Below are 13632 nucleotides of genomic sequence, written 5' to 3'. Positions count from 1 at the left end.
ATTTATTTGTTGGGTGATTCCAAAGGGTCAGTTAATTCTTTTGGGACTCGAGACATCTCATGCCCAGATCTGGTTATTTTAGCAGTTACTTTGGACCTTTCCTAGCTGTGCCTTCCATCATCCTTTCTCTGTGCTAGTTACAAAGTGAAATAACTAAAAATCAGAACTATTTGTTTTCCCTCAGTGTGGGGTCTAGTAGATAATGACAGTGCTCGACTCCATCAGTTAACATTTACTACTGAGCTGTAGGAACCAACCTCATACCTTTCTCCTGGTCTTCCAGAAGGCAAAAGCCATGATCCTGATGCTACTATTGCCTGAAGGGGCTTCTGTATGCCAGCCACCAAAGTTTTGGGATTGCAGTCTAATGGTGTACAAATGCAAATACAGAATTTTCTCGAGGCTTCCTATTTATTGTCAGAATATCTTCTCAACAAGCCCTTCAGAAATGGCATAGTATATGTTTTCAAGCAGTGCTGTGAAATATACAGTAATCCATGCAACTTCCCCTGCTGAAATGTACAGGCTTTTTAAACAAGCTGGGCTGCACACAAAACGCTCTGCTTTTCAACACCAGGCATAAATTGTTGCATGAAATACTGAGGATTCTAGAGCCTGCAGGAAACAAGTAAATCCAGAAGGAAAAAACCCACATATATCTACACCTACATTCCCATGCAAGACGGATCCAATTATTTTTTTTCTGTGCCTTTTGAAAATGTAATAAAATGCATAAACTGTGCTTTCTATGTTTCTTTTATTTATTTCTACAGAAACAGAAGTGGTGATGTTCCTCACAGCTCCGCACTTGAAATTACTTGACTCCCCGTGCCATTACACGACAGCGGCTCGTGCCACAGCTGCTATCCTCACTGAAGATGGGACTATGCCCTGTTCCACTCTGCACCACACAGTGCTGAGTTTGAGGAAAGGTTCACAGCCTGAGAATAATTTCAGGTCCACATACCATAGATTTAATACGCAGTCTGCAATACCAATACGCATTTATTTTTCTTTTTGATATGTTTTCAGAGGGCCTTTCCAAAAGGCACTTTTGCACTCAGAAAGGGTCACCAGCTATCGAAGCCTGTGCTGCACTCCATTTCCAAGGTTCAGGTCAGTCCCTTGACCACTCTCGGTGGTGCTGTGTAACACCTCTCCCCTGGTTTTTGCTTTGTGATAGAGGCACAAGCTTTACAAGCTCTTTTAACAAACTTCTGTCTAGGTAAAGCTCTCAGGTTCAAGCTAACCTCTTTGTTTCTGAGTTTCGGCAGACCTATGTTTTGCATCGTGTTATAAAAAACACAGGAATTGAGGAGATAGTGCTACAGCATGGGCCAGTTCCCATGACCCTGTATGTCTTCAACCAGTCATTTACAGTCCTTCTTTTTGTTTTGGCCTTATGGTACAAAGCAGAAATGGGGTCAGGGAAGGATCTTTGATTTTGTGTGAGCAGAAAACGGAGGGTGTTTTCTCAGGGTGCAAAGGAACCTTTCCAGCTGACAAACAGTGCGGTAACACAAGTTAATATGTTGGCACCAAGACCTTTCTGACACTGGAAATAAAAGGTGATAATTTCAGTCACTGTGAAAAGTTCATGCGGATACCTTCATCACGTGGGACGTATTACGGCATAACCTCAAGCTGCAGACAGCGGCTGTGCCTACCCTGACTGTGACACAGAGCTCCCAATTAGCGCTTAAGGAAAGAGACTTTACAGGCTGCACACTCACCTCTGCTCAGCCCATCAGGTCCCCGAAGGATTCGGCATTCTTCTATCTGGCCGAACGGAGAAAACATCACCCTGATATCATTCTCATTACACTTCTTCGAAACCATTCCTATGAACAATTTTCTGTCTTCCACAGCTAGAAGATAAAAATAATGAATGAGCAAAGGCCATTTCATCTTTTTCCTGTGATCAATGCTTCATTACCACATCAAACCGAGCTCCAGTCATGTGAGTCTGGCTCTGTAACTGAAGACAAGTCCTAAGGCAAACACTTTATACTTACAACCTCCCCTCCCCCCCTCCCACCCCCACCCAAAATCTCTCGTTTTTCTTTCTCTCTCTGCCTTTTTTTAGTGGTGGTTGCTGTTTATATAACAGATTAATTGGCTGCCTTAGTCATTCTGCATATGTCTCCTCATCACAGCTTCTAAGAGAAAAGCATCCTCTGCTAGAAAGAGTAAAAATATCTTTGCATAGATTTTAATTCAGATAAATTCCCTCACCTCCCTCATGTATGAAAGAAATCATGACAGGGGTGAGGGTAAAGAGGGGATTGAGCGCGTAATGATATGAGCTAATGAAAAATATTCCTCAGAAATGTTTTGAGAGAGAGGTTCCTATCTTTGCTTTCAATTTCATCCAACTTAATGCGTGGCACTCGAAAGACAGACGTGTAACCACTGCTCTGGAAAAGGAATGCATTAAATTTTCCTGCTTTCTTCAGAGTGGCAAAGTCCTCTCCCCTCTAAGGGACACAAGGCATATTCTAGGACAGCACTTCATCACGGGGGCTGCGCAGTGCTTTCCAAGAAGCAAACCCCTTCATCTGTAATGATGCTGAGTTTGCAAGAAAAAAAAAAACACACGTAAAAAAGGTGCTTCACCTGAATTATTGGTAGAATATTTTCTGCCTGTATTGTCACCAAAACCAGCACAAGCTAGACTGCAGCAGCAGGACTCACCAGTCCTGTTAATCAAACCCAAATTTACAGGTCTAAAGCTGCAGACGCTTGTCAAAAATGAAATAGGTCATCAAAACTTAATGCACCCTGGAAAGACTTAAAATGTTAACACATCATCCCATCTATATTAAACCCCAAATCTAAGTGCTTATTATACAGTATATACACCAGTGCTTTCTTCTTCTCTTGAAATGGCATGTAAATCCAATTCACTGTTAATGAACAGACTGTCAGAGTTTGCAGGGATGCAAAGAAAGAAGGAAAGCTTTACTCCAGAGTCTGCAGTGCACTTACTTTTTTCTATTATTGTGCAAATTATTTTTGTAACGAAGTATTTTCATTTCTGGGCCTACAAAAAAAAATAATGAATCTTCCCTTGCTCCCCAACCCATTCTCCTTATATTAGAATGAGTTTGTCAAACGGAAAAAATTGCAGCTGAGGAAGAAGAAACTGCATGTATTTTCATAGGATTTTATTCGTGTTATACTTCAACACTTTAAGTGCATTTAATAATTTCAACAATAAAAAGAAGAGGTTCATGTTTATTGATCACAAGAGAGGTATTAGAAGTATTTTTTCCTTAGAATTGCTGAATTTAAAAAGTACTTGTAGCTTTTATACAAGCAAGCATTGAGACCGTGCATTTTTCAGAATCTAAAAGAGAGACCAGTCTGTACAATCTCCACTTCTCACTCAAGAAGCTTGTAAGAAAACTGGTGTGAATTTAGTACCCAGGAGAAGTTTTTTTTCTCAGCAGATTCCTCAAGTCTCAACATTTTCATTCACACTTTGGAGTTCCGCTGTCAGGTTAACCTTTGAGGGAGGGGTAACAAATGATGAATGGATGGGATGAAGCAGGTATGCACAGATCAGCAGCTGAATCGTGGGACTGCAAATAAGACTTGCAGGTTGGGATTCATATATATGTCTTTCAATGAAACTTTACACTTGATTCATAATACATAATTAGTATTGGTAGTGCAAAGAATTATGTTGAGGATAGTGGAACTGAATTGGTTTGCTCGCGGCCACAGGGAGAGTCTTGGTACTTTGCTGGTGAAAGGGTGCTTATAAATTGGCTGCTTAAAAATCCCATGTTTGCTCAAATAATGTCTTTAAGGAAGGTCCTGTTCCCTCAACAACAGCCATGCAGTATGGCCAGGGCACAGGACAGGGTATGAGAAAAGGGATTCATCTGGACTGCCAGTGATCTGTAAGGATTTCTCATACTACAAACTGAGGTTGGGCTTGCAGAAGCCCAGGCACAAGCACTGCCTTCTGTTCTGCATTTTGGACCTCTTAACTTCTGCCTGTGTGTCTTCTATTACCCACACAGCTAAAATTTCAGTTGATTTTAGACTTGAAGTCCAATGCAGGTCTACTCAAACAGCGACTGGATCCCAGTGTTCTCTTAAAAGTATATTCTGGCAGAGCTGGACAAATGTCTGCAATGTGGTCCCAAAGTAAGGAGCTGAGGGCCCTGCTTGGATGCAGGGACAAAGAATCAATTAAAGAAATCCACACAGAGACTCAAAAAAGGAGAGATTTTTTGCCCTGCCCTACATGCAAGTAGAAGCTGTCAGGGTGCCAAGGAGCCCCTCTTGCTTCTCCCCGCCCAAAGCAAATGGGAAGGCTTTGTTTTAATTTTGCAAAGAGTAACAGACAACTAACTGCTCACCAGCCTCCTTCAGTATCACCAGTAAACCCATAAATAGACCGTTGAACTAAGACGATTTGCAGGTTTTCAGCTTCAGGGTGATTTTACAGTAAATTAAACATCCAGCTCCCGTGTACTGTACATCTCAAAAATGCAGATTTCAGAAAGAATGCTCAGAGTACAGAAAACATATTGATACGATGACGTGCCCTGCATTTGGTGCTATTAGTCAGCGCTGATCAGCACTGAAGCTTAAGAAAATTGCTATTCTGTTTTGGCCAGGGGCCCAGCATAAAAAAACATTTAAAGGGACAACTGTCAGTATCAAAATGACATGTTTTCACTCCATCTCATAGAACATCTGATATTATTAGGCTGATATAGTTTTAAACTATATATTCTCACATGGAGAAAGGAATGCTTTTTTACCTGCATATGACAGGCTGTCAGGATTTGTTTCGGCATCCTTGGTCAGCCACTTCTCTCCTTTCTTCCTAAAAGGAATACTTCCCTGTCTTGCAGGTGTGGTGTGACAATAAAACAGAAAATGGATCACAAGAAGAATGGGTCAAGTGTATCCTGAGACTGTTGCCTCACCTGTGCACATTGTGTTGCACCCACAGACTGTGCAATGTGCTCAACATCAAGTCCACGCAATCCAACATAGCATGGAGATTAGAAAGGTGCTACCCACTGCTGGCTGGAGAAAATACAGCAGTTTCTGAAGCTATTTCCCCTGCCTTTACTCACCTAAAATTAAGATTTCCAATCCTAGTCTCAGCTAAAACGTGATCTACTGATACTAACGTGAACAGATCAGCTCCTCCAAAGTCTCCTCTCACAGTAAGGCAGGACGACTTGTTTAATGGGAGCCTACCCCCTGCCACAGACAACAGATGGGGCTGTAACCTTTCAGCTGACTCCAGACCCTGACATGTACATGTCCTCAGCTCTGGCCTCAGGGAAGGAAGGAATACTCCCACTCTATGAATGGTTTCAATAATTCAAAATCTTGAAAATAAATGCAGATTTTTTTGGCAAGCATTTGATATCACCATTTTTTTACTCTTCTCAGAGGCCTATTTGTACCTTCTGGCTGTTTCACACCACTCTGGTGATGTGAAGTAGATCCCACTGGCCGTAAGCAGCGAGTACGATGAGATGGTTGAGTGCTCCACATTGATGGAGCAGAAGCAGTAAGAAGGTGACAGTGAACAAGGCCTGAAGTTCCAGTTACACAAAGGTGTGAAACTGCAGAGCATTCTGAGCAAATAATTATGGGATTCACCTCTGATCCATCCAGACACACAATGAACGCAGGTCAGCTATGCTGTCTGAGCAGTTAGTGTGACATAGACAGTGCTGTATTTGGGGTGGGATTCTTCTGCAGGCTTTGAGGTGGGATTCTGAACGAAGGAATCCTGTGTGACAAACTGCAGATATCTTTTTTGAATCTAGATGAGTTGTTTTCTTAGCTCCATTAGGACTAGTTCTGTAGTGACTAGCAAGGATACCTAGGTATCGTGCTTGAAGAGAGCTATGGTAGCCATCAGAGCTGGCTGAAATAAAGTTTGCTTCTGCTTGTGGGCTTCCTCTCAAACCAGAGCCTCCTGCCTTCTGACAGCACTACTAAAAGAGTTGGGGCTGTTCAGCCTGGAGAAGAGAAGGCTCTGAGGTAACCTGATAGCAGCCTTTCAGTATCTTCAGGGGAGCGACAGGAAAGAAAGGGACGGACTCCTTAGAAGGGTCTGTGGTGACAGAACAAGGGGAAATGGCTTCAAACTTAAAGAGGAGAGATTTATGTTGGTTATATGGAAAAAGTCTTTTACAGTGAGGGTGGTGAGGCACTGGAACAGAGATGTGGGGGATACCCTGACTCTGGAGACTTTCAATGCGAGGCTGGATCAGGCCCTGGGCAACCTGATCTAGCTGTGCATGTCCCTGTTCATTGCCGAGGAGTTGGACTGGATGACCTTTAAAGTTCCCTTCCAACTAAGGATTCTATGATTCTATGATTTCACAGTTTGCAGCCTATATTAGATCAGTTGTGCTAACTCAGGAGAATAAAAGAACAGGGATTATTTCCTGCATGCTACAAAAGAATTAAATCTTGTAATAATAATAGGAAATCCCTCCTAAGACTCAAAACACTTTTCTTCCATCTTAAACCCCCAAAATTTTGTCCTGAAACATCAGTTATACACCTCATACAGTAGGTGGTATACCTGCCCATGACAGGGGGTTGGAACTAGACGATCTTTAACGTCCCTTCCAACCCAAGGCCTTCTACGATTCTACAATCCCCTTATTACACCTTGTGAGGGCTTCAGTGAGCTGAAGAGCACGTTTTCCATCCAGAAGTTGCCTTCTCTTTTGAGCAAATCATGAAATAGTTAATTAAGTGCAAATGGTTATATATAGATATATTTCATCCAGAAGGGAAGAGGGAAAAACAGACTTTTTATCCCTACTTGTAAGCCTGTGAAAAACCCTTGTGCACAATCTGTCAAAGTCACACCTGGATCTGGAGCTGCCTGCATTAATTATCAACTTTTCTATGTGTTAGTGCTAACATATGGCATTTAATTACTCCCTCCAAATCGGCAAAGTTGTGCCATGTAGAATTTCAAAATTATTTCTTCACATTTTCACTAATAAAATAAATAAACATAAGTGATAAGATCACACAACTAACTCTTTGCCTTTCTTTTTTCTTCTTCTTCTTCTTTTCTTTTTTTAATGGTAAATTTTGTAATTTTCCCTCAAGTGTTGAAGTGCTGATCCATTTGAGACTACTCTATCCTCAGGATATGTGCCCAATAGTATTAACAGTATTCAAATTCTGATCCAAGAAACACTTAAGCATTTGCTAACTAGTAGCATGTTAATGGCCACTGACATCTAAGAGCCAAGCATGTGTTTATGTGTTTTTCTGCATTAGAGTGCAGATATTCCATCCCTTCTGAAAAATTAAAAAAATCCTTAAGCAGCCAAGTAACGTGAATGATTAACAGTTAGGATGAATCCAGCAACGGTGGAGTCTTTGAAATCTTGAAGCCATGCTTTTCTGCTAAGTATTCCTTAACTGAAACTTTGTAGATGTGTTAAAATAGCTACCAAGCAACATAAAGGTGGTCGGATTAGATGTAATGGGTAACAAGCACAGGACACACTACAAATTTAATCATCTGAAAATTTTTCATAGATGTAACATTTCTCAACAAGGAAAGCCTTTTCAGAATCCTCCAGGGCAGACAAACTACTTAGATCTAAAGGCAAGTCTTTATTCATCAACTCTACCTGCTAAAAGCTCAGTGGAACAGATTAAGCTCTTCTTCATCTGCATGAGCAGAGATGACTCAGACACACCGAGCTATCATTCTCCACCTTCATTCCTGAACACAGGGAAGGAACAGAGATGACTGCATGGATCTATCAGCCACCTAAATCCTACCCACAAGAAAACACATCTTCAGGTTGCTAATAAAGTCCTAATACTGCAAAAGTGCCCAGACACTTGGACAAACACGCAAAAGATGCCTGTTCTATATTCTTCTCCCAGTTTCCATGAGACAAACTTGGCCTTTTGTACTAAGGTATGGGTTAACAAATTGATCTAATAAAACCAGGAACAGCGATGAGGAATGAGGGAGCATTTCCTCTTAGCACTCCTGGCCTTGGATGATCATTACAATCTTTTTGCAAGAGGTTCAGGATGTGCAGGAGGCATCTTATCACCCAGAAAATTCTTCTCTTTGAAAACCTCTGTAAGTTGAATAATGGACGCCTCCTTCTTGTCTGTGGAGGTTGAACGGATCTATCTACTCTTCCAGAAATGTGTGTGATCTCAGAAGAATTGCAACGAGTGTTCAACCTCTCTCACATATCTTCCCCAAAGTTATTTGGACAAAAGAATTCATTTAAACTTTAAGAACACTACTTTACCTATAAAATGTAGTGGGATCCCCCATTACGCAGAAATTGAAGTGATTCAAGCATTTCTAAAAAGCTCAAACACTATGGATCATGAAAAACAAGACACTTTGGCATACTTTCTTTCGTTTTCCCTTTGAACTTAGCAATCTCGTTGAAGGCTTGTACTGCTCATCACTTTGCTACTGGCAGATAATGTATCTCAGATGGATAGCCTGGAGCATATAAGAAACATGTGCCAAACAGGCCTCCACATCCTCCAAGCTTGCAAACTCTCACCTCCTCCATGGATCCCACTCCTACGCCCTGTCCTTTTGAGGAGCTGTGCTGCTGTTCTCATTATGGTGTTAGTTCGCCTTCTGTTTTCCCAGTCAATAGAAAAGAAGAGTTCATCACCCCCAGAAAATGCCTACCAGAAGCATACATGCTCTCCAGGAGTCTAAATTTAAAAAGGTATTCAATTCATTCAATTCAATTCATTCAACAATGATGATTGCCTTTGACTTGTTGACGTGTTTTTCTTAAAATACCAAGAAGCTCAAGAAAAGAAAAACAACAAAATTCCAATCCCTCATGGTTTTCATGCTAGAGATAGGGATAGGTGCAAGACAATACTCTGAAGATTAATAATATTCCCACAGTGCAGACAGGAGTATCATGGAGATAACCTCAGCCTAACAGCAGTAGCAAGTGGCTAATTTACCCTGCTTTGTAAGTACTGCAGAACAGGACAGGACTTGCACAATTCCCCACAGTGCTTTGCTGGTATGTTCAATCTTCTTTAGGAAGAAAAATGCCAAACGAGCTAGCAATTCCTTTGGAGTTTACTTTGACCCACTGGCTCTTACGTTTCTAATTTGCCAAGGTACTTGAGGTGAAATCTGTTCTTGAAAGAAGAATCCATAGAGGTTAAAAGGAGCTTAGTATCCCTGTACCAAAAGGACATCTTTGCCCACTGCAAGTGCAATAAATACCAGGGAATGAAATTTTGATTCCAACAGCAAACATCTCTCTTGCTAGAATGAGGCCTGAAAAGTTTGGTCCTCCTGTCCATGCAGATGCCTTTGCTTCTTTTCTGAGCATTCAAAGAAAGCAACTAATTGCTGCTAAAACTATTTGTGGACAACGCAAGAGAGAGAGCATCACTCCATTGCAAACAAATGATGGCTCAAATCTCCCATGTTTGTGGCCAGTTTTGTTTTGAAAGTTGTCATACAGGACACCTAGCATCGTGTGAAGTTTTAATTTCTTTCCAAACTTCATAATCCTTGGAGAAGTCTGAAAATGGGATGCACTACAATTAGCACAAAAGAAGCCTTAAAAAAGCCTTGCGGAGAGATTTAGAGCCCAATCATAATTTACATTTGCAGGTATGCAGATCTCTAAGTGCACGGCTTCTGCCCTGATTACTAATTAATGAGGTGCACAGATGCCTGTTGGAGGAACCAGCTCTGATTATGTGGGCCTTATGGGAAAAAGAAGCTCTTGCAATCTAAGAAGGCAGATGATATCTTTAACATGTATTTTAGAAAATTACAGGAACAAATCAAGGGGCAAAATATACACATGTATATATTTTTAAAGAATCACACACAGTCAGGCTGCGTTACCATCCGATTATCTTATTTCCTTGAATACAAACCTGGCATGTTTAATAGATTTAGTATGCTGTCTGTTTTGCATGTCATATACATCCACTTAGGCAGTAACCTAGTATTCTGAATGGATATTACTGTCATTATAGCATTCATTTTACAATCATTGAGAGGAATAAGTATACAGAGAGATGCAAGGTGGGTATCCCAGTACAGAACTAAGCATATCATTAAAACCTAAATTTGGTTCAGATTCAGAACAGCATCATTCTATAAAAAGTAGGTTTAGGCAAATGTTTAAGGTCCATCAGCTGCTTATATTGTTTAACAACATGAGAATGGTTTTTGTTTCTTTTTTTTTTTCCTTTTCACTATTAAAATTTCATCTCCATCTCTCCAATATCAGGTGCTCTTGGATCACTTCACTGCTAAGAGAACACAAGTGAAAGAAGTTTGTAGCATGGTAGGCCATGACATACAGCAGATACAATGAGACACTGTTTTTCAGAACATTTCCTTCCTTCTTTAAAGCTGAAGATAAATGGGAGTTGAGAGCAGGTCAATGCCTTTCCTGATCTGTCAGATGTAGGGAAACAGCCTCATATAATTTTCACCACACAAGGAGTAAAGCAAAAACTCTCACAATGTTTTGTTCTTCTTTACTGAAAAGAGCCACAATTACATAAAAATAAATTAAGCACATACCATTGGACTTTTCACTGTCTGCGGGTTTCATCTGAATAGGATGATGCATCTAAAAACAAAAAGGAAAAAGAGTAAGGCAGGTTGGATAGTCATAAAAATCAAGAATCATGGTTTAAATGAGGGGCTAAAAGGATACATGGTCAATATTAAGCACATCGCAATGGTATAAATTCAAAACAACACCATAAATAGGCTTTTAAGGGAAAAAATGGCAAAGGAGCATTTTATAACGAGGAAGATTAAAAAAAGTAGATCATTGGGCCCATAGGGCTCATATAAAACTTTAATTTGTTGTATCTAGTTTCAGAAGACCTCTAAAGTTACAGCTCTCAATACTTTATGGCATGCTTGGTTTCTGTTTTACTAATTTTTTTTCTTGAGCTCAACCACTGCTGAGGCTGAGATGCAACTTTCAAGTAATTGAAGAGCTAGCAAGCATTTCAAACATACTCAGAGGAGTTCAGCTTGACAAATGAACTTTGCATGTAATTAAAAAAACACGTGCTGATTCTTTCAGGACTGAAGAGGAAGACTTGTATTTCTTATAATAGCTTCCTATAACTGTTTAGTATCTTTCTTTTTTTTTTAAGAGTACATTATACACTCATTCATAAAGCTTCCATCGCAACACAGTACAATTCTGGCTTCCATAAAAAAACGTAAAAAATCCTAACACTTCTTCCTTTTCAATCTTTTCCTCCATTTGTCTCCTTCATACTGTAAATGAAATCAATTCCTGTGTGTAGCGTGCTATGCTGTACATCTTATGACATCCTACCTTCACACACTTGATGTGGTGTTTCTTTTGCTCTCATTGCTAAGTGATACTTCCCCCCACCTTCAGTTGTTGACAACTCCAACAGACTTTTCACCAACAGTGTTTTCTGTTATTTCAGTGACATCAACACTGCAACAATTGAGTCCTCTTGAATTAGAGGGCTATTTCTACTGGACATTGGTTATAGCCATGTGTCCAGTGTGATGGATTCAGGGAAATTTTGTTATAGCTTCTCAAATGCCTTCAGAATGGACCCTAGAGTATGGGAGATGGTTAGGCTTGAAAAAAAAACAACTCTTACTTTCTTTCACAGGGCTCTACAGAATTGCTAGTCTTTGACTGCACAAACTTGAAGGCAGCAGAGGGGCTACTGTCTTTTCTTTCTTCAGCAATTCTTCTCCATTTCATCTAACCAGGTAAAAAATCTATGCTCGTTCTGCTTTTGTAACATCCTTCAGTGCAGTAAAGCTGAGCATTGCCTGAAAATGTCAGTGGCAATTCTATATTTTTTATAAAAGGCTATTATGACAAACTTGATGTTGGAAAACAAAAACAACTGAGCATGAGAGAACATCCATGCACTCAAATGCACTTTCAAAGCACCACAGAAAACCGCATCTACATTGCTTTTGGTGGAGTCACTTAACCTCCAGGGACACAGTTGCTGGATTCTTTAGTAAACATAAAATATTGCTGTGAATATCTCTGTAAGATTTATTCAAAATCCAGAATGTCTCTGGCCTTACAAATCAACGTATTCCTAGTGCTGCTTGCAAAACTCCCTACTGTGCCCTAAGGAAAAGGTAAAGCCACAAGGTTGATGTAGTCACCAGGATGCATAATTTGCTTCAGTTTTAACAATTCTGCTCTCCTTGAATCATTTGTTTCCCAAACGGACTTAAATAGCCCTGCACTTGTCTGCCACCAGTCTTATTTTATCTAATTTACAGAAAAAAGGGAACTTAGATTGTACTCTATCTTTAACTAGTGCTTAATATTTATCCTGACATCAGCAATATGCTGGGCACTGCAGGAGACCTTAAATTCATGGAATGTCATGCAGTATGTCCACTGAGAAAACAAAAGCTGAAAGGAAAAGAGGTGCCATGTGCTCCCGTGAGCCCATTGCAGGTATGTTCCTGCAGGGCCATGGAAAGTTGAAGAAATCGAGGCAATAAAATGGAGTTGTTCAGATGCACGTAAGAAGATGCAATTAAGAGCAGCAAATAAATTAAAAATGAGGTAGTCAGGCATGCCTCCCGATAAGAGAGGCTCAGAAGGATGTAGGATAATTTCCAGTGACTACTAGAAACATCACTTCTCAGTTCATTGTAAATTTGGGAGTACACAAATTATGGAAAAAAACGTACCCAAATCCAGGCCTTAGATTGGCAGAGAATCTACCACTCTGCCTACCTGCATTTTATGCCCCTAAGTAGATATACTTCAAATAAATGAAATTTTTAACAATGCTGAAGATCTTTCGCTTTTCAAACCACCTGAACAAATTTGGTCTTTGGACCAAATTCATGTTAACAGGTTATTTCTGCAGTACCAGTTACCATGCAAAGATCAGTGTTACCTGGCAAACACAGTTACCACATCAAAAATGATCCTCTTCTGTTTTGCATAATTACTTCAAGTTCATTAAATCAGTAAGCAGTTATGTTTGCAAAGAAAGAAGGAAGATTTAACAAGATGTTTCAACTGGGTTTTGACTTGATTTCAGAGGTTCCTGCTGAAAACTTGTGGTCCAAATTCTCACCAGTAAGCCCATGTCTGCAGGAATGCCACTGTGCTTTACAGAATTATATCAGTGCAAACCTAATAAAAGATTCAGATCAGGCCTGAAGGGTTTAAACCACAGAATACCCATGGTAAAATGGATGCGATACACAAACATGGCTTCAGTAAAGAAGAAGGTGGAAAAATATGTTACTGACAGTTTGATAACATGAGAGGGCTCGTGTTGAAGCTTGTTTAACCCTGACCATCACCAATTGATACATTAACAACCTTTAACACTAGATTCAATAAAACATGCCATTTATAACCTGAAATGGGTTTTACAGAGTCACTGGTTCGCATCTCATTATTGAACTCATTGCTGACCTCTAGAGACAAGTGCCGTGACAATACATAATATAAGCACTCTACTCATAAAATATTTAAAAGTAGGTGAAGAGAAAAGAAAAAAAGAAGAGAAGAGAAGAGAAGAGAAGAGAAGAGAAGAGAAGAGAAGAGAAGAGAAGAGAAGAGAAGAGAAGAG

General features: G+C 40.1%; 1 protein-coding gene across 1 annotated transcript in view; it reads right to left on the bottom strand.

Moving 5' to 3' along the window:
* CELF2 (CUGBP Elav-like family member 2) overlaps positions 1 to 13632 on the bottom strand; it is a gene marked incomplete at its 5' end in the record, with an annotated part of 370631 nt that overhangs the window by 65565 nt on the left and 291434 nt on the right. The window contains 2 exon segments of the mRNA XM_021384356.1: positions 1734 to 1868; positions 10586 to 10634. Of these exon segments, the coding sequence (XP_021240031.1) occupies positions 1734 to 1868; positions 10586 to 10634 (184 nt within the window).

Source organism: Numida meleagris, chromosome 1 (genome assembly GCF_002078875.1).
Source record: "Numida meleagris isolate 19003 breed g44 Domestic line chromosome 1, NumMel1.0, whole genome shotgun sequence".
NCBI lineage: Eukaryota > Metazoa > Chordata > Aves > Galliformes > Numididae > Numida > Numida meleagris.
The sequence above is the reverse complement of the archived record's forward strand: the minus strand, read 5'-3'. Positions and strand labels throughout refer to the sequence as shown.